Source organism: Zingiber officinale, chromosome 8B (assembly GCF_018446385.1).
Source record: "Zingiber officinale cultivar Zhangliang chromosome 8B, Zo_v1.1, whole genome shotgun sequence".
Lineage (NCBI taxonomy): Eukaryota > Viridiplantae > Streptophyta > Magnoliopsida > Zingiberales > Zingiberaceae > Zingiber > Zingiber officinale.
Window position 1 is genome coordinate 18,835,752 of NC_056001.1, and position 21,656 is coordinate 18,857,407.

General features: G+C 37.0%; 1 protein-coding gene across 1 annotated transcript in view; it reads right to left on the reverse strand.

Annotated features, from left to right (window-relative positions):
• The window catches only part of LOC122015733 (transportin MOS14-like), a 28,132-nt gene extending 12,403 nt beyond the window's left edge, over positions 1-15,729 (reverse strand). Inside the window, exons 1-13 of the mRNA XM_042572751.1 lie at positions 15,479-15,729; positions 13,908-13,985; positions 13,734-13,796; positions 9,466-9,513; positions 9,246-9,392; positions 8,908-9,039; positions 7,246-7,286; positions 7,039-7,130; positions 6,060-6,187; positions 1,451-1,526; positions 1,222-1,342; positions 1,049-1,148; positions 814-895 (exon numbers count right to left, since the gene is read on the reverse strand). Of these exons, the coding sequence (XP_042428685.1) occupies positions 814-895; positions 1,049-1,148; positions 1,222-1,342; positions 1,451-1,526; positions 6,060-6,187; positions 7,039-7,130; positions 7,246-7,286; positions 8,908-9,039; positions 9,246-9,392; positions 9,466-9,513; positions 13,734-13,796; positions 13,908-13,985; positions 15,479-15,601 (1,231 nt within the window). The 5' untranslated portion in view covers positions 15,602-15,729. The remainder of the gene's footprint in view (positions 1-813; positions 896-1,048; positions 1,149-1,221; positions 1,343-1,450; positions 1,527-6,059; positions 6,188-7,038; positions 7,131-7,245; positions 7,287-8,907; positions 9,040-9,245; positions 9,393-9,465; positions 9,514-13,733; positions 13,797-13,907; positions 13,986-15,478) is intronic.
• Between the last annotated feature and the right edge of the window lie 5,927 nt (positions 15,730-21,656).

The following is a 21,656-nucleotide window of genomic DNA, read 5'->3' on the forward strand; positions in this document are numbered from 1 at the left end:
CAAAAAATGGCATTAGTTAGCCCAAAAAAACTAGATGATGACATCATGTAAATGCAAAAAAATGACAAAATATATCAAGAAAAAAAAAGTAATCTATCTCCATATGATGAAAGAAACTAAAAAACACAGTCAAAATTTGCAGGCTGGAAATTTATGAAAAAAACAAGTCTAAACTGTCAATTAGGATTCAGCCTAATAAAGGGCAATGCATTTCAAGAAGTCATGATTTAGGTCCAATGCCACAATAAGGAATGGAATGAGCCCACATAGAAAAAGATACCAGAAAACTGTGATACCAATTTATAACTAATGTACAACAAAACATTTTCATGGATGTAAATGCTGCAGAAAAGAAAATTAAAGCATGATCTAGAGAAACATACTTAAGAAATAGAATGATAGCTAGTGCCATCCAACCCATAATAACAGTATTCAATCAAAAATATGTCATAATTCATATAGTACTGAAACTCATGAACGAATTCAGATTTTCAAAAGTTCATTTACATCCCTCAAAAAGGATACATCAAATACCAGAAGTAGCTTCTACAAAACTGTCCACTGGGACTTATCATAAAAGATAATTATGGAACACCTACCCTTTAGCATATCATTGAATAATGGATAAATCCTAAGCCAATGTTGAAAAAAAATAAAGTTGATAGCTCCAGACTCAAGCTAAACTAGGCTTGATTCAAATTCCCAATCAGATACCATAATCGAAAAATGTGGACTTGAGATATCATAGAGATTGCAGGCTCAAAGACTGATGCAACTAAAGGAAATGACTTTCACAAACATTCATATTTTTACCATATCTGATATGCCTAAAATCCTTGCAATCTTCTTCAGAGAGCTCCTCATAATCTTTTGGATATTCAACTCGGAAGGTGACCTGAAAAAAAAATATAGATCATGGACATACACAATCAGGAAAGGCCAGGAAACTTAATGAAGTTAAAATCAACTTGTTTAACATTGAATCAAATAATTATAACGATCCGAAACATAGTTTCCATAAATTTTAACATGATTCCATTAAACATACCAGGGAAACCAGCATCTCAAATGGTGCACGAAAAACTTGTAACCTCCTGTTCCTTTCAACCTCAATTGAAGCCTCAGATCCATGTGAAACACAAGACTCCCTGGAATATTGTAGCTCATGTAATCATTTGCAAGTAGAAACAATTTTATGTTTGCACTATTATAAATAAATACCTTCTGGACAAGATATTCTGGAGGTTGTGCCAGAAATTATATGTCATTGACGATATGTCATATTCAGGATGCGATGCAACTTCAAGCAATGCTTGTACAATAAGCATTGAATTATCAGAACCTGCAAACAAATCAGCAAAAGTGAATTAAGAAACAATTAAGAATGTTATAAACCATAAATAACTGAGTCATTTGAAGAAAAAGATACATCAATGAATGTCAGACATACCAGTTGCAATCAAATCCACATAAGAATCCCCCATTTCAGCAAACAAGCGTGCAATAGCCTTCACATCTTCTTCATCCTAGTATCATAAATTTTACCGGTTTGAAAATTTTATGATTTTTGGCTAATTGACACCATCAAAAATGTCAATTGATTTTAACTAGATCAGAAAGGAAGTTAAATGTGCACAAATTCATATTTTGATCCTTATAGCAACAGCTCTAACAAATTTTGGTGAGTGGCTAATTTTGCACTTTCTAAATCCATGAAATGACTAAAAGATATCAGCACTCCATATTAATAATTAAACAGAAGTGCAGTAGAAGATCATATTTAAAGCCGTTATAGAGGAAGGGTCCAGGATCTTGAGCATCATCATATTTAACAACCATCATGATCAACAACTTTGAAAAAGGTAGATCCGCTACCTTAGCGGCCCCCCTAGTGCCGGCCCCACGGATATGGAGGGAGGTTCATGCAGGTACACAGTCCATAGGCGCATGGCGAGGTAAACCCCAGGTCGTCAATTCCTGAAAATCGACCCCTGGCCATTACGTCAGAGATATCATGCGCCCACCGTCTGCGCTACGCCCTGGGGGCATGATCAACAACTTTGAAGAGCATAGAACATCAGGTTAACATCTTCTACATATTTAATGTTAAATACTGAATTCTTATCAATTATTTCCTGCATCTTAAAATTTCTTTACTTATTTTATTTTAGTTTTTAATGCCAAAGTAAGTTGACCTGGATGGATATATTTAATTATAGGCATCAAGTTGAAGTCGAATTGAGTTCAGAGAGAACTCATCGGCTAGGTGCAGTGATTAGGGTCACGTGGGTTCAAACTTGACTCATTTATTTTGGCCAATTTTAGGTAGAACCAAATTTTATGGGGGGATAAACCAATTTAATCATGTTGGAACAATTTAAAGATTTTTTTAGGAGTTAGGGATTTTTCTCCAAACTCAATTTGGATTTTTTTTTTTGGCCAATTTTAATATAGATCAAATTTTAAGTGGGAATAAACCAATTTAATCATTTTAGAGAATTTTTTTAGTTTGGGAATTTTCTCTCTCCTCTCCCCACCCACGTTGTTTTCACCTACAATTAGATATGCTCTTCTTCTTCAACCATGCAAACACAACCACTAAACAAACGACACCAACATTGGCTGCCATTCACCAACCAACTTCCTCTTCCACCAATCTCTCTTACTCCCCTCGTACATCATGATCTCGGTCTGACCTTGACCACAGAGACCAATCTCTCCTGCCACCATTTCCCTCTTCCTCTTACTCTCTTGATTTTTTTATCTTCTTTTCCTTTATTTCTTGTCACGCTGCCACTGCCGCTTGAGAGAGAAGACAACGGTTGTTGCCTCCTCTTCCTTCCCCCACTCTTCTTCTGCTCTATAATTCCTCCCCCTTTGCTGCACTCACGATCTGGAGCTAGAAGGAAACAAGCTATGGACCAACACAGATTCCCCTTTAGTCAAGTGATTGCTACAGATACGAGATCTTATATTATCGGCTGCTAGGTCACTAGAGGTTGTTAGATAGAAGCTAGCAGAATGGTTTTCTCGGGATTGTGGGGTGGCTCAGGCATATGATTTCTTTAGGCAACCTAGTCCTAAGAAGTCATGGGCCCAGACAAACATGGAAGACATGTCCAGCCGAGTCATGCAATTACCGTCTGGATGTTGGCACTGAGGAGGCTAGCCACGAGAGATAGATACGAGTACCTGGAGGACCGGCAGTGCACCTTCTGTCAACATATGTTGGAGTCACAAGAGCATATATTCTTCAGGTGCCGCCCTATAACGGAGTTATAGAGGATGAAAGATTGCTGCAAATGAGAAATATCCACATATCGATAGATGATGAGGGTCTTTAGGAGATATTATCGTGGGAGTAGAATGTTGACAAAGGTTCGTCATCTTTCCTTGTCTTCTATCGTATACCATGTATGGAAGGCTAGAAATAAAAATTTCTTTAGTGAGGGTCAGATTGTGAGAAGATTCTCAAGAGTGTGCAAATTCATATATACCGGTCCTAGTGGTCAATTCTTATACTCTTGGTTCGAGCTAAAAAAATTTACTTATCAAAAAAAAAAAAAGAAGGAAACGAGCTGGGAAAAAGACTGAACCATTGTCCAGCTCCTATGTCCTTTTCTATTGTTGCCATCTTTCTCTCCTATTTTCCCAATGCTTGGAACCACAAGCCACTTGCTTTTGGTTGGACCAAAAGGGATCACCAACTTTCTTCATGTTTCAAGCCTCTCAAACGAGGTCATTGTTCGCACACTAGTCAAATTAAGGCAAAAGATAGGTGAATTTTCTTGTAAATGATTTTTTAATTAAATTAATTATTACTTGGAATTTGAGTTGAGTTGACTAAGATGGCTCACATTATCAAAGCACCTACTCTATTGCTTCGATCAAGGAGAGCAAGGGTCGGTCTTATTATATTTCTATTTTATGGCTTATCTTAGGATGTATGATGGTGTATCAAATTTAGAAACAAAGATTAATGGTTGATTAGTTGTGAGAGTTAAATCCTATAATTTAGAGTGCATTGCAGATAATGGGACCAGAGTGGCATCCCTTAATAGGACGAGAAAGCTATAATGTTGTATATCACTAGAGAGAGTTTCAGTTCATATGTCAAATGACATTGCCATTATTACATTATGAGGATAGTAGCTATAGTGGTGGATTTATTAATGTTGAATTTAATAAAGATATAGTATTGGTTTGGTGGAGATTTAAAAATTATCTTAATTTGTGATAAAGATGATGATAGTTGTAACTGACAACTAATTTGAAAGAAAATAATGGTTAATTTATGAACATAAGGTTTTAATATAAATTGTTATTTAACTGATTTTCTTAGTCTCTTAAATAAGATTAAATTTATGCACTTCGTTCTTATTTACCTACTTTGTGATTTGCAGTCACCTTTTGAAATTTTTTAGCCATTAGGAGAGTGTCATTTGAGCAGCCATACAAGTGGTCTTATTTTCTTTCAAGGTGTGCATTTATGCATTTTAGTTAGATTTAATGTTGTATTTTGTTCTAACATTTTTGGAAATCACGTGTTGTGAGCAAAGCTCGTCTCTATACATGCTTAGCTCGAATGGGGCAAGACGTTTAACCACTTGAAGCAACTGAAACATTCAAATAATTATAAAACATGTTTCACAACTCATGTGTTCAACTCTCAAGTAAAACATGGGCATTTTGTTACATTCAGTATTCACCATATTAATTTCATTCATTGGCAAATTAATTGTGGAGTAAACCAAATCTAAACCACTGGTGTTTTGGCCCAGTCAAGACTATGACACAAAACAATAATACAAACTTTGTTTTATAAATTTATTATTAAAAATACTATATCAATAACTAAATATATTAAAACTATTATTTTACCAAATAATGAAAGTTTTAAAATCTTAAAATATTTTATTAGTAATTAGCTATTTGTAACAACTATTTTTATTTATAAATTATTATTCTTTATATCTTAGTATAAAGACAAAATTCTAAAATCATAGTTGTATAAATAAAATAAAATATTGACTAAGATACTAAATATTTTTTTAAAATTAAACCACAAAATTAATGTAGTATATTACATCATCATCATAAAACCTATATTTGTCTAAACTACTTGAGGGCCGCTTTATGGTATAAAGCATACCAATCAAAAAAAATAGATGTAAATATGTAATTAATTAATTAATATTTCATTTAAAAATACATTATTTTATTTATTATTGTTTTTCTAGAATTGTGTGCCAATTTTGAGAGCTGAGATTGTTAGATCAGTAGACCATTGAGTTCAATTTTAGAGTTGTCTTTGTTTTTTTCATTCTCTGAAAAGTCTGGCACAGTTTAAACTCACACTCACTTTTTCTTTAGGTGAAAGGCTCACTTTTTCTTTAGGTGGAAGGCTGACTTTAGTTGGGACCATCAAGATTTGCAAGACTGACGATATTTGACAGCCAGAGGGCATCTTTTATAAATTACTTCATAGTGGAGGGAATACAGCATGTTATATGTATCTGGTTATTTTAAAAGATTTATAATGGTTTTTCCTATCATGCGGCCATTTTGGGCTTTTCTTTTCTGGAGTGCGAGTGACAAGGTCACCATTAAAACTAGATGTGGTCATTTGTGAAGAACAACTATTTAAGAATAAGCACAACAGTATCATTTTACATCTTCTAGTGGCAACGGTAAAGTTATTGCGGTGTGACCTTGTAGCCACGAGTTGCAGAAACAACATCTTGTAATGTAGGATAAGGTTGCGTTCAATAGACCCAATGTGGTCCAATCCATCGTAGGGATCTTGTATTGACGGGAGCTTAATGGGTTACTCTGAGTGGCACAACTGATCTAATTGTTTTTCTAGAGTAAAAATTACTTTCTAAGTCTATATGAAAATCTAGTAATCTATGTGAAAATAACAACAAAGATACCACAACATAAACTGGCATAAAAAAGAAAGGGACAAGAATTACTAATAGCAATTTTAATTTAACAGATTACACAAAAGCAAATAACAACCGACATAGGAAAAAGGGAAGGTTTCATCTGTTAACTACCTTAGAAGAATCTAGAAGTTGCTCTCTCAGGCTCATTACTTGAGGCACAATAACATGAATTAGCGGCGATTGAGCAGAAATGTCACCAGAACTTCTAGAAACAGTGAAACGTATCAATTCCGATGTAGCTGGATAAATATAAATGGATCAGTTCTGATATTGCAGCATAAAATACAGAAGTTACCATAAAACAGTATAAGATTATAAGAAAATGGAACTCTACTATGGATGCAATATCAATGACTTAAGTAATAATATGAATCAATTATTTTTAAAAAATAATAACAATCTCAGCTCAACCAAACAATAATCGGTTTTGCTTCTACAACAGAAAATTAAGCTACAAAGATAAACTCTGTACTATGGTTTGGATGGTGCATAATGCCACAAGTTGCATGAGGTGGACCGTCTCCATTTGATTTTTTTTTCCCTTTTTTTGTGTGTGTTCTCAAAATAGCAACTGAATAAAGTATAAGCTGACAAAATTTTTATTTTTTGAGTGCTATCATGTTATCATTTATCAGTATAGAAACCCCCAGTAAAAGCAAAATGTTAAATCAACTTGTGTACAGTATGTTTCCTTCCATACTGGGCATAACATTTCACACTTAAATGAGTAGAGTTGTACCAGTTGCATACTAATTTTTCAGCGCCACATACAGATTTAAGTACACATTGGTCAAAAAAGAAATGTGCATTCTGCCACATAATTATGAGCCCTTCTCCAAAACGAATCAGCTTTGCTTCTTGAATATGAAGGTAGCATCTCGAGTTAAGCATGTAAGAAGACTACCAAATAACTATGTAAAACACAACAATAAATCTGTTGATTCCGTGCTTATTTCATCAATATGCTTGTATGGACATATTGATTTTCATAGTTGAAGGCAAATAAAATATTCACTTGGAGGAACTGACATGTCCACATGTTAAAACTCATTATCACAATTATATATGTACACTTCTCGTTTGTGCATACCATTTACAGCTGCCTCCACAAATTGCTCGGATTTTAAACTTGACAAAGCTGCATGTACTAGAGGATGAGAAGCAAGTGTAGATGCTGTAATCCTGGAACCCAAAGGCCTTTTAGGAATACCTCAAATATAATGTGACATAGGAGTTCTTTCTCAACTAGTCTGGAGATAAAAACAATACATATGGAAGTTCCAGAAAAGTAGCATACCCATGGCACATTCGAATCCATGAAGTAAAACCCTCTAAAATCTGCAAATAAATTTGTAAATATAATCAATAACTCACTTGTATGTTCAACAACATAATCTAATGCCCTAACAGATAAATAAAGAAAATAATTATATAAAGAAGAAGAAGAAGAAAATAGGGCAAACTCCAAAGTTAGGTTGTCCTGACAGAATACCACTTTAAAATAGATGACTGGTCAGTTCTCTAGAGTTATTGGACCGATGTTAATGTTTCTATATGTGTCAAATGTGCAGTTGCTAAATAAAACCGCAATATACACAAAAATGTTTATGTTAAAGATTGAGACTGAAATGTACACTTGTGTTTTTATTACACATGAACTAAGCAGTAAGTACCATCGGAAAACCAATGAACACATAGCAACCACCTTTCAACACTAAACAACAAACATGCATACAACAGAGCAATTAAAAAATACAGTGGCATTATCCTCGAAGAAAATGATAAAGCATCAAAAGCTATGGGATCTAAGAACTTCTGGGAAAGAACACTGACGAATACAGCAAAGAAAACTTAAATATATGTGACATTGTACTCATCCACAACTTGAGCAAGTCCATGTGTCAGCGTCAATCTTGATACCGTGCATAAAGAGAGAGAAAACTAGTTGAGACATCAACATCCAAATGTACAACATAAAGAGATAGAGAGATGATATAACTAAGATCCTATACTGCTGTTAATTGGTTTCAGGCAAAAATTACAGACGAACAACTCATAATAACTACAATAAAATGTCTATCAAGTAGTGTTAAAACATAGCAAATCTAGTTAACGAGAATCACTTGGATACAATATGAACATTTTGCCAAGGAAGCAAAATGGTAGCGAGCAGCTCAAAAAAAAATGTCATTTTTTAGTTGGCAACATCCTATTCAAGCACATCTTGGAATGCATGTCATCACTATTGTCATCATTGTCAAGCCATATTTGTAACAAGAATTTGGAGTTCGGTATATGAATCATATCATTCCATTGAGTCCTGTTCAAGGCTATCTAACTAGAAGTCCTCAAATCAATAATCAATTAACTCTTTTTATTACATTAACTAAGTTTCTTTGGTCAAACTCTATGTGTTACATCTTCTATTATATAATCCAATGGTCACATGTAAATATATCATTATCATCTCAACTTATTTTCTCTCATTTTATCATATATTGGCAGCAAAAGTGAAACCATCACCTCGGCAACCCCTTCAGGACGGCCCCCTACTATATGAAGGGAGGTAAATTACAAGGACTTGGCCCAGCAACAGCAGCACATGCAAGGAGGGGTTAAAGCAATCAACGGAGCATTCCGCACCCACTGGGAATCGACCCAGGACTATTGGCAACAACACACTTGCATGAATCAACTGCTCCAGCCCGGGGGGTTCTCAGTTTATTATAATCTACACCTAATGGTTCGCAGATATCAGTACTTCTTTTCAACCTGAGAATGCATGCCCCCAGTACAAAATCTAAAAAAAAAAAAAAAAAAAAAAAGCCAAGAAATTAAATGATATTATCAATAAATGCATCATTATTTACCACCATATCCACTTTCCGAGTATCAAATGCAAGACTGCAACAGCCAACCAGCAATCTTCCCAAAACAAACTACAGTTGTGCATTATTACCTGCTCTTTTAAATAATCAAAACCCAAACAAGAAGTCAACAAACTGAGAGCAACTTCAGATGATGACGTAAGTTCCTTGTCAAATTGACGACGTCGTTCTGGACGTGCAGCTATCCTATAGTTACAAGCTTCCTGTGGAGAAAGACAAAGTAAATGATCAGTATAAATAAAAGGGACTCAGCTACTTAAATTTAGTGTTAAGATAAGCTGAGCATGCCAAGTGGTTTTAGAATAGCATAACTTCTATCAAAAACATGTTTGAGTTACTCCATTTCCAGAAAATATATAAAGAATGTTTCGTACAATTTGGAAATAATATCTTACACTTTAGCTTATACCTCAGGTAAGACCACAAGTAGCTCAAGGAAACTTCTGATGTACTCAGTATTTGATCGCATTTCATTGCTTAGCCAATTGAGAATGCCACCATCTCCCCAGTCACTTATAGATACATGTGCAGCCAGAGCAGCAACCGCAATACAAATCTGAAGTGAAGGGATAAAATTACTGCAAGGCTAAGATAAAGAGCAAGATTATCAATAACACTCAACTAATTACCTGAGTTCTGACCTTAGGTGGGCCCTTACCGAATTTCTTAAGCAATGTCTGCATTTGACAGTTTCAACCAAGAGAGTCATGATAAAACAAAATCTAGAAAGAATGAATAGGAATGGTATATTTAACAAATACATACATAACCTTTATTCTGATGTCATCTTGAGTTTGTGTGACAGCACAAAAATGGTTTTGATCAAAATACAATATAGGAAAAATATGTTCCAAATGCAAATATTCCCAAGGTTCGATACTCATGGGCACGTGAATGATAAATATACTACAACAACAACAGCTAAACATTATCCCACTAGGTGGGGTCAGCTATATGAATCATTTTACTGTCATTGGGCTCTATCCCCAACTATATCAACATCTATACTTAAATAAATTTTATCTTATTTTATTATTATTAACCAAATCTTTTTTGGTCTTCCTCTTCCTCGTTTGATGTGCATATTTGTCATAGTTCCACATCATCTAACTGAAACATTTATTGTCGTCTAAGTACACGTGTGTACCATCTTAAACGTGTCTGTCAGACTTTTCCCTAAATAGATGTACCTCCAACTTTCTCTATCTGATTTCTTATTATATCCATCCTCGTATGTCTACACATCCACCTTAACATCATCACCTCTCTGCTACTTATGTGCTTAAGTCAAAGCCCAACATTCAGCGTCATATAACATAACATGTCTAACTGTCGTTTTATAAAACTTCCCTTTAAATCTTAAAGGTACTTTACAATCACATAAAACACCCAACACTCTCAATCTCTCCATTATTTTACAAAAATGATTCTAAATACTTAAAACTCTTAGTTTCAGGCAACTCGTCATCTCCTATCTTAGCAATTATCTCATTACGTCTAATATTGCTAAACTTAAATTCCATATATTCTATCTTTACTCTACTAAGCCTAAAACCTTTCACTTCTAGTGTTTCCCGTCAAGATTCTAGCTTACTCCTTTATGCGTCTCATCTACCAAAACAATATCATCTACAAACAAAATAGCCTTGAATGTGTCTAGTGAGTTCGTCAATAATTAGTATAAAAAAATAGAGACTTAGAGTTGATCCTTGATGTAATCATACCTTTATTGGAAATGTTTCAATTAATCCGCCTAACATCCTCATACATATCCTTAATTAGCTCAATAACACTAACACCACTCTTTTTTAGAACTCTCCTTATAATATCTATTGGGACTCTATCATAAACTTTTTGTCAATGAAATATCATGTGTAAATCTTGTTTTTGCTCCCGATACAATTAATTGTCTAAGAAATCGTATAGCTTCTATTGTCTACCTTCTAGGCACGAACTCAAATTGATTTTCGGTACCCTTAATCTCTTTTCTTATTTTTTTCATTCATGATACGACTAATTAGTTTAATACCCCTATAGTTTGTACAATTTTGTACGTTTCCATTGTTCTTATATAAGGGAACCAGAGTGCTTATCCGCATCTAGTATTTTTTTATTTTCAATATCATGTTAAATAATTTTGTAAGTCATTAAATACTTTATTTTCCTAGGCACTTCCATACCTCTAATATCATATGATCCAACAATTTTTCCATTGTGCATCTCATTTAAAGCTTGTTCTACTTCTGAAATTTGAATTCTACGATATAAATTTAAATTTTTATGCTCAATTGACCTACTTGAATTAACTAAATTAAGTTGATCATTTAAACATTCATTAAAAAGTTAATGAAAATACTGTTTCCACCACTCTTTTATTTTTCCATCGTTTACTAGTATCATATTGCATTCATCTTTAATACATTTTATTTGGATAAGTTTTCTTGTCTTCCTTTCTCTCACAGCTATTCTATAAATTGTCTTTCTCCTTCTTTTGCATCCAATTTTCGAATGATAAATATGAAACTTAAAATTCGAAATCTCAAACATAAAGAATTTAGTAAGTAGACAACGAACAAGCTCTTATGCTTGCTTTGCAATGAGTTCATATGACCAATTTAAAACAAATCACTCTAATAAAAATAAACTGAATAATATCCCTCCATTAAGTTTTATGGAAGCTGATAACCAGTAATATTTAAATTAATTAAATCTTATTTTATTTTTCATTAGCTACACTCTACCCTTTCCACCTTCTATTTTAATCAATTGGACTCGTCTCCCTACAAAATCAATTGGTAGTCTTTGAACGTGTGTATACCACCTCAACCTATTTTTTCTCATGTTGTTAGACATGGTCTAGTTCAATTTATATTTTCAACTAAAAATACTTTCATTTTCTCTATATTTACTATTCCTAGTGAACCTAGTCTAGTTTGCCTGGTCTCATAAGTCTTATTAGACAAGGTTATTCAAAAACAAATAGAAGAGTCCTCTCATTGCCCTCATAAGCAATAAGATTTGTTCTTTTCCTCACAAGATCGCCAATAACCAACTGATGTACACGGCTTCTTGAAACCACCGGATAAGAAACACAGAAATAGCCTTGCACTATATCAAGTCCCATCAGATTGACAACTGAAGCACTCAGATACTGTTGGTATTGTGTCAACATTATAAACCATAAAGTACTAATTACAACAAAGCCAATCAGCCTAGACAGGATGTTCATCTAAAATGTAGCTTCCAATAATATTAAAACCATAATCTAGCTCTTATCTCAAATAAGTGAGTGAAGCAAGTGCTTAGGTAGAACATTGAAAATGGAAAATACTTATGAAGCATATAAAGAAATCTTATAGCATCTAGAATACATACTAGAAGCAACAATCATGCATACTTCTGCATTATTTATACTACCTAAGAAAAGAAAAGGCATCCTCAAATCATACTCTATCTACTAAATTGAGAGTTTTACTATGTACATGAGAGATATTTGTCAATACTAAGAATAAAATTATAGTAATTAATAAATATTATAAAGTACCTAGTAATCTAATGAATTATATGATCTTATGCACATGAATCCAACTTTCATCACAACATGTATTTAAACGATTTATATCTTTATATCTAATTTATTTAGGAATTGTGAGAAAAATTGATTATAATGTTAGTTTATTTATCTTACCAAATTATTTAAGCACTACTTTAATTTTCAAATTTGAGGATATATTAATTGACTAGAATTTTGAGCCTCTCATATATTAAGTATCACAGATTGTACTTTCGCAGATTGATCATTGACATTATTACTTTTATATCTCATGATTATTGAGCAGACATGAATTTCATTCTCACCCTGACAAACTGAGATGTCTTCTGGTTTGTTGAAAAGAGCAATCAAAGAGGAAGAAACTAAAATCTAAGACAAAAGGAAGAATAAAGAGACCAATTTTCCACTCACTAGAAGGAGCAGCGAAGAAGATAATGAAGATATTACTCATTAAAATTTAATTACTCAAATTATATTATTTTTGTTCCTTACATATTAGAGATACTGGCACCTGATTTTAAGTCTAAGTTCTCCTTAGTAGGGAGGAAGGGAAGCCTTGACGTAACGGTAAAGTTGTTGTTTTGTGACCAAAAGGTCATGGGTTCGAATCCTAGAAACAACCTCTTGCAAAAAAGCAGGGTAAGTTTGCGTACAATGGATCCTTCCCCGAGACCCGCATAGCGGGAACTTTGTGCACCGGGCTGCCCTTTTCTCCTTAGTGGGGAGAATAATACAAGGAACGAAAAATATTAAATTTATATTTCCATTTAAATTTGGATTTGTAATTGATTTTAGTAAATGCCCTATTTTAGATGTTGGTATCTTTAATTTGGTAAAAGTTTAATAACTATGTTTAGTTTGGTAAAAATTATTTTGTTTAGTAAGAGTATATCGGTATTATTAGTTTGGGAAAAAATTTCTAATTCGATAAGTGTATATGATATCTTGAGAGTATATTGGAATTATTGTGTTTCTCAATTAGTGGTATTTTGTCTTGGTTTGGTAAGAGTCAAATCTTTAAAGGAGAATTGTCGTGCTAGTGTCAAATCTCTAAAGATAGTTATTCTTTGCTTCATCAATTTAGGTTCTTTTTCTCTATGTGATATGCATATCATTTGCTTTATCAATTTCATTCTAATTTTTTATACAATAATCTTCTATACAATTTTAAATGGACAACGTAATAAACAAGGTGCACCAATTTTTGCATGAATGGCAAGGCTTCCATGAGTCAATGAGCATAACACCCAAAAATAGTAACAAGATGTTATAGCTAACTCAGAAACTTCAAGTGGAAAAGTAAAACGAGAGGAACTTAATCTATCGCAACTAATAAAAACTCACATATAATGAATCACGTAGAGGACAAAAGGCTTCAGATGGTAGCTCTTCAAAATCTCTTTGTACCTAAACTCAGAAAAAAAAATACAAAGAAACTAGCAACAATGGGAAAGAAATATAAACTTAAAAACACCTGTAATTACTAAACAAAATAAATAATGAAGTTAACAACCATACCTTGCTCCTAAGAGTCTGAGAACAAAATACCAATGTTTCAATATTACTGCTGGAGTCATGAAGTAAGTTATCAGAGACCTACAGAAAAATATTTATCATGAAATTCAATAATTATCACTAAACAAAAACAAGAAAGAAACAGTAGGAAACAATAACTAGAGTAACAAAAGGGAGAGAGAAAAAAAAAATCATGATCTTATGTAAGCAGATACATCCTATTAAGATAATATACATATAGAAAAGATGAACAAAACTTATGAATTATTAAATAATTACTCTTAGAAAAAATAACTTTGGAAAAATCATAGTAGGTTTAGTAATTGCAGATTCTTTTATAACATTTAGATCAAATGAGGTAAAAGAAGATTTAAATAAAATAAAGGGAAATGTAGGAGAAGATGAAGAACAAGCCTAAGAATTTGATTGGAACAGGGTTTATTGTTTTTAATTTTTCATCGGTACTTATCTGCAGTTTGCTGTCTTTGCTATTTCATGTTTATTAAGTTTCCCAATAGGACAAGAATACTCCTTCCAGAACATATCACTATTATATGTCTCACTATAAGTGCCTTACCCACTTCTACTGTTCTACAGAAGATAGATGACTTTCATGTTTCCAACAAGTTATATATTGTTCAAATGGAGCATCAGCACCTAAAATTTCCTTACTAGCATCACATTAGGAAAAGCCTAAAGGTAAATTACACTTTTTCATTTAGCTTTCAATAAATATAGGTATGTTTATCATATCTTTCCATTACTCTTGAGAAAAGGATGCAGACAACAAATACAAAATAAAAGTCGGCTTTCGCATCATACATTGCAGAATTAAAAAAGAAAATCAATTCTTTCCTCGTAAATGACCCTCCACTGATCTCAATTCATAAAATCAAAGACCACTATAAAACATTAGGTCACCTGACCCTATGCAAAGGGTCACTGTGCTGGACGAAGCCCCCTGTTATTTACCTCTGATCGCATGGGCGAGTCCTGGAGGGATCCCCAGGGTGAGGGTTATCACCTTTTGCTGCAAAAGGCCACTATAAAACATTGTTTACATTTCATTTCTAATTTAAGTAGCCTGATATTACAAAATCATGAAAATCAGCAATTCAGACCCAATCTATTCAGGTTGGTAATGCTTTCTCAAACTAGAGTGACTCAGTTATCTAAACCCTTTCATCCCTACTCTTAAACATATCCCGCATTCCCACTTAGCTATCATACAGCAACTTCTACAAGAACCCCACCAAATTCAAATGCCTAACTACTGAAAATTTTTATAACTACATAGTATTAACAAAATATGCATATGGTATGTAATTCTAATTGAGGCCATTCGTGCTTCTATAAAGCATCAAACCACCAATAAGTTTGTAGACTATAGCGTTTTCTCCTCCAGCAGAGTAGCAAATGAACACACAAAAATTCTTTCACCGAAAAGAAAGAAAAATCTAAACTCAAGTTTAGCTTGTCCCAGATGAATCAAGAACAGCAAGACCTCGTATAGAAGATCAAAGTGACTGGATTAGAGTCGCGGACAAAGGGTGTTTAGTGCCTCGATTTACTACCTGCCAGGCGTCGATGGTGCGCTGGAAGTCCTGGAGCCACCGATCAGCACGGGCGCGGATGCCGTCGTCTGGGTGATGGTAGAGAGCGGTCAATGCCTCTTTCACCGTGTTCTGTAGTTCCATCAGCTCTCGTATCCCTTCCACGAATTGAAGACTAGGGTTTTCCTCTTGGGAGCTCCGCTTTTTTCGCCTCTCTTCTTTTCGCCCTGTTTATTTCGTTGCCTGTTTTCCCCCCTTTCGGTTTTCCTATTTTAAGTAGTTTGCGATCCATCTGACGGTGGATTGGATATGCAAGGTGTCAGCGTGTCGATCGGGTTGGACCGTCCCGTCATCCCGGCCCGAGATGGGTCGTGCCCCGACCGATTTTTATCGTGTCAGGTCCGACCTGACCAGCTCCGTTGGATTCATTTCAAATCTCGAGTTCTGTTTAGAATAAAGAGTAGATTTCGAACTAGAGGTCTGCTTTGGTGTAATTTAAACTGAGAGAGCCAAGCTACCCGTGCCTAGCTTGATCATGATCGACCAGACAAGATTCAGCTTCTCTGCAGGTCACGCGCTACGTCCAACATCACTGAACACTCGCTGATGCAGTTGTTGTGGTCACGCATCTCCTCCTCCTTCGCCATGTTCATTCAATCAAGCTCCTGCTCATGTCAAAATGGTGCCAATATTTACGACAATAATTTATCAAAAGGACATAGGTACCCACTACTTTATTATTTACAATGCACTCAATTATGTGTACTTTCTGTTGTACCCCTCTTAACAAATCTAATACAGCATTTATTTGTACATTTTTTTATTTTCATTTCCTTAAAAATGAGTATTTTTTTTTCTTATAAAATAACTTTTAACTTTCTCTAGTTTTTTCCGAGAATGCTATGTTTTTTATAAAAAGAAAATATAAATCAAATACTATTTTTCAGAAAATATGTATTGTTCAAAAATATTAAATTTGTAAACATGCAAACCAACTGTTCTCTAATTTTTTTCTCTTTTCTTTTATATTTTTTCTTTATTATCTTTCATTTCTCCTATACATGCCACTTCTATTTTCTTTTTTCTCCTTTCTCGTTGATGCATACATACATAATGTGAGTCTAATATCTAAATCATATCGGGCTCATAGTATTTAGGATTTAATTGATTTTTTCGATAATATTTTAACATTTTTGGAGAAGTTAAAATAAGCAATGGAAGTCATCGTTAGACTCGTTGCATTTTCAGAAATTCATAGAACTTGAAATTGTTGCAATTTGGGATCTCTAAATCGATAAGTGAGTTTGATCGAAACTCATTGATGGATCTAAACAGGTCCGATTAGATTCATTTCAGGTCCTGTAAATTTATCATATTGTAAAAAATTTAATGATGTCCTCTATTACTTATTTTGGCTTTTCCAAATATATTAAAATATTATCAGAAGAAATCAAACCAACATGAATATGATATGAACTGTATCTAGGTCCTTAGAAATATAACTTCCAATCTTATCACCAAATCTAAAGTAAGCAAAGCCAACTGATAGGGATAGCAATGGGTCGAATTTTATATCCTCCATCTCCATACCCATCGGGTATAGGATCTCCGATGGGTATATTCATACCCATTAAATGATCGGATATCTTCTATAGTTATAATTTTTCTTCTTTCTATCCAACTATTATCATTCAACAAAAATATATTAAAATTAACAACCTATTAAAAATTATATATATAATTAAAAAATAGATTAAACATCTATATAGTCTCCTCCTAATATCAACAAAAATAGCCAGTTGATTTTGGAAAAATGAAATTTTCTTTAATATATGTATATATATTATTTAATCGGATATTCGGGTCGGGTATCAGGTATTGATAGTCCCTCCAAACCCTCCTCCATTCGGGTCGGATGTCGGATCCTCCATTGGATTCGGGTGAAATTATCATCCCTACAAACTGGTCGTCCTCCTCTTATGTCCCTATTGTGATTTTGAGCTTTACTTTTCATGGAAGTTGAATTTAAGTGAAGTGAACCAATGGTTAATTTACCATGGGGTTCAAAAAGATATTACAATGCATGTCCAAATACCTTGATTTTGATTATTACGTAATTCATCTAACCAAACCAAAGAATCCAATCCTTTAAGGTGGCAAAAAAAAGGCGAATGTGTTCGCTCCCAGTGTCCCCACCAATCCATCGCAGGGTCAACATGGAGAAGGTAAATCAAGGGCAGCTACTAGCCTTTAAAATAGTGACTAGCACATTCGAACCCCAGACCTCATGATGGTAACACCTCATGCGCTAGCCACTAGACCAATCAAATGGGACAAAGAACCTAGCCCTTTAAGAAATTATAAAGACAGTATGAAGACTTAATCAATCGACCACCGATCATTTCCTTGTAGGCGACGAAAGGCAAGTTATAACTCTTCCCTTTTACCCTTTGCTTAAATAAAAAATGACTTTAATAGTCATCCTATATTGCGAATAAGTTTGGACCATCTCCTATTGCAGTATAAAAGAGAGTATGACTTTGTGGACATGATATGGTTCTATATCATTTTTACGTTGGGCTGATTCTTTTGATAATATTTTTACACCTATGAAAAAATTTGAAATAAGCAACATAGGGTGTACTATTGGACTCCTTGTAACCTTAGAATTTCATAGGACCTGGAAATAGGTCAAATCGAACTTGTGTAGGTCAAATAGTATATTTTGATCAAAGCCATCGACCTAGACATGTCTTATTCAACTTGATCCGGTGGTAAGGGTGGGGCCTGCCTTGTAGGTGACCATTGCCACGTGAAGGGTCATTGCCACGTGGAGGGTCATATTCAAAGTGGTCAACGTTCTGGGCACTCGTCCGATCGGGAGAACCACCTTCCCGATCGGCATGAAGAGTGGTCGATCCGACACTTCGACAGCTCGACTAAATACCAAGCTTCCAACGCTCAAGCATGGAAGGACGAGGGTCGAGCGGTCGTCTCGCTCGGTTAAATGGTGGGCACAGCCCCGACCAAACAGGCAGGGCTCCCTCGCTCGACGGGACGGAGCCGGACAGCAGACCATTGGGCTAGCGGATGCTCGGCCTGACCACGATATCACCCGAATAACGGACTGGCCGGGCGGCTCTCCCGCTCGGCCCAGCCATGGTATCACCTGAACGACAGACTGACCGAGCGGCTCTCCCACTCGGCCCAATAACATACAAAAAAAATAATTGAAAATATCTTCCTAGGGACCAGTCTTGCCAACAGGCGGCATAGTCAGATAGAGAATCGTATGGTGGAAGCTTCCACTATCACGGCAGAAATATGCTCGGGTTGTTAAGGTATGACGTCAGACATGCTTTTCTGACACATCCTTTCCAGGTATGCTCTGAGAAGCGTGCATGCGCCTTTCGGGAGCCCTATATAAGGACCATCAGACTTCGACGGAGGTATGTTGACTTCTACTGTAGCTACAATTACATTGTTGCTCTTTTCTCTTCTCCACTTCATTCGCTTGCCGCCGGTAACTAACTTGAGCATCGGAGAGCCATTGCTGGGGAACCCCTCCCTGGCTCGGCACTAACGACTTGTGATTGCAGTTTTAGCTCGTCAGAGGTCCACGTCATCTTCAGTCTACATCCAGTCAACGAGAGCGCCCTCTCCCTAGCGTCTGTCGACTCGACTCTCGGACAGGATCAAATTTGGCGTCGTCTGTGGGAACTCACCTGTCACTCAGGAGGAGCTCGACACGCTCATACAAGCATGAGCGGCAAAAATAGTTGAGCAGCAATAGTAAAAAGCATTGGTCGATCGGCTGGCGCAATAGGCGACATTAGCCTCAAGAGGCCGAGCGGCGCAAGAAGACCAGCTTGAACAGCTGCCCATCTGGGGACAAAATAAAGGGTCGACCGACATGCAAGGGGAGGCGTCGTCCGCCTCGATACCATTCCATCGGGCTTTATTCCAGACACCCGCCGAGATCGCGCAAGCAAACCAAGAGCAAGGTTCTTCGTCAGACGAAGCGCCCGTTCGGGACGTGAGGCAAGGTAAAGCGCCGAAAGCTTATTTATCCCCCAAGCGGATCAATCGCCAATTCTCTGAGGTGATACTGCAAGATCCGCTACCGAGGCACTACGCTCCTCTGGCGATTGGAGAGTACAATGGATCAACTGACCTGGACGACCATCTTGGTAAGTTCGACAACATCGCTACTCTTTATCAATACACAGATGGAGTCAAATGTCAAGTCTTCCTCACTACATTATCCAGCTTGGCACAACGCTAGTTTCGGAGGTTGCTGGATGGGTCGATCCGGAGTTTTAAGGACTTCCGAACGGCTTTCTTCCACCACTTCGCGAGCAGCATGCACTATCAGAAGACAAGCGTCAGTATGTTCTCTATGAAGCAAGGGCCAAGAAAGACTCTCTGAGCCTACATCCAGCGCTTCAACCAGGTAGCGATAGATATTCCCTCGGTTTCGTTCGACACCATGATGAATGCATTCACACAAGAGCTCATGAACGGGGACTTTTTCCGATCGCTCGTCAGGAAGCCGCCCCGAGACTATGATCATATGTTGAAGAAGGCCAACGAATACATAAATATGGAGGAAGCTCAGGCGGCCAGAAGGAAGGAAGCGCCATCAGAACCATCAGCGCCGCCCGAGCAAAGGTCGCCGACCAACCACCAGCCGCCGAGAGGGCCCCGAGCTAAAGGAGCATGGCCATATTAGGAAGCAAGGTCACACGTCGTCCAGCACGTGGCCTCCGAGCGGCCAAAGTCAAAGGGAAAGGTATGAACCCCTATGTTTTGTACTTTCCATCAGTCAGCAACCCACAACACCCGCGATTGTCGCCGATTCCCCTCAATCGCTTAAACGACCCATAGAAGTCATCGTCATCGACCGCCTTCCCCCAACCGACGACATAGGCGTCAGAGCACCGAACGACGGGAGGAGACCAAACGATCACCCAAGCGGCAGCACCATCGTCAGCCAAGGAGTAACGACCTTCTCCGAGCCTCACACGAACAAGGCAAACCATCCGCTCGGGAGGAGGAGAACAGAAGCAATGTCGCCCGGGGGAGATCAACATCATAGCTGGTGGATCGACTAGCGGAGACTCCAATCGAGCCCGAAAATCATACGCTCGGAGGTTGGAGATCCACGTTGTAGGCTGCAGTCAAGAGAGGGCGAGCGGACCTGAGATCAACTTCGACCCCAGGGATCTTGAGGGGATTGAAGTGTCGCACGAAGACACCCTCATTATCCGAGCGGTAATTGCCAACTATACTATTCACCGCATATTCATTGACACAGGGAGATCGGTCAACATTATTTTCAAGAAGGCGTTCGATCAGCTTCAGATCGACCGTGCCGAGTTGCTGCCGATGATGACCCTTCTGTACAGGTTTACCGGTAATGAGGTTCAGCCGATCAGCCAAATGAGGTTGGCCATATCACTCGGAGAGGAGCCACTCTGGAGGGCGCGGACTGCCAACTTCATCATAGTAGACACTCCCTCCGCCTATAACGTCATTCTGGGTCGATCGGCCCTCAATGAGTTACAAGCGGTAGTGTCAACCTACTGCCAAAAGATCACGTTCCCAGTCGAAGACAAGGTCGGGGGAAATCAAAGGGGATCAACTGGCTGCTCGATGCTGCTACATGGAGATGGTCAAGACAGAAGCCAAGTTTGCTCGGAAGACACCCCGGGTAGAGGTACACGCCATAACCGAAAACCTCCTAGTATGGTTTATGAGGAAAAGGAAGAAGTACAAATACATCCCGCCCAAGCATAGGCAACGACCTTTATAGCGTCCGACCTGGGGGCCGAGCAAAAAGCCGAACTGATCAACTGCCTCTAGCAGAATCATGATGTTTTGCATGGTCAACGCACGAGTTGCCCCGCATCTCTCCGAGCGTCGCGTAACATAAACTCCACGTCCGACCGGACGCTAGGCCGGTAAAGCAGAGAAAAAGAGACTTCAGTGCTGAGCAGAACCTGATCATCCGGGCGGAAGTCGAGAAGCTACTGGAAGCTGACCACATACGGGAGGTTCAGTTCCCGAGCTGGCTCATGAACGTGGTGGTCGTCTCCAAGCCAGGCAATAAATGGCAGGTCTGCATTGACTTCTAAGACTTGAACAAAGCGTGCCCGAAAGACTTCTATCCCTTGCCCCGGATCGATTAGATGGTAGA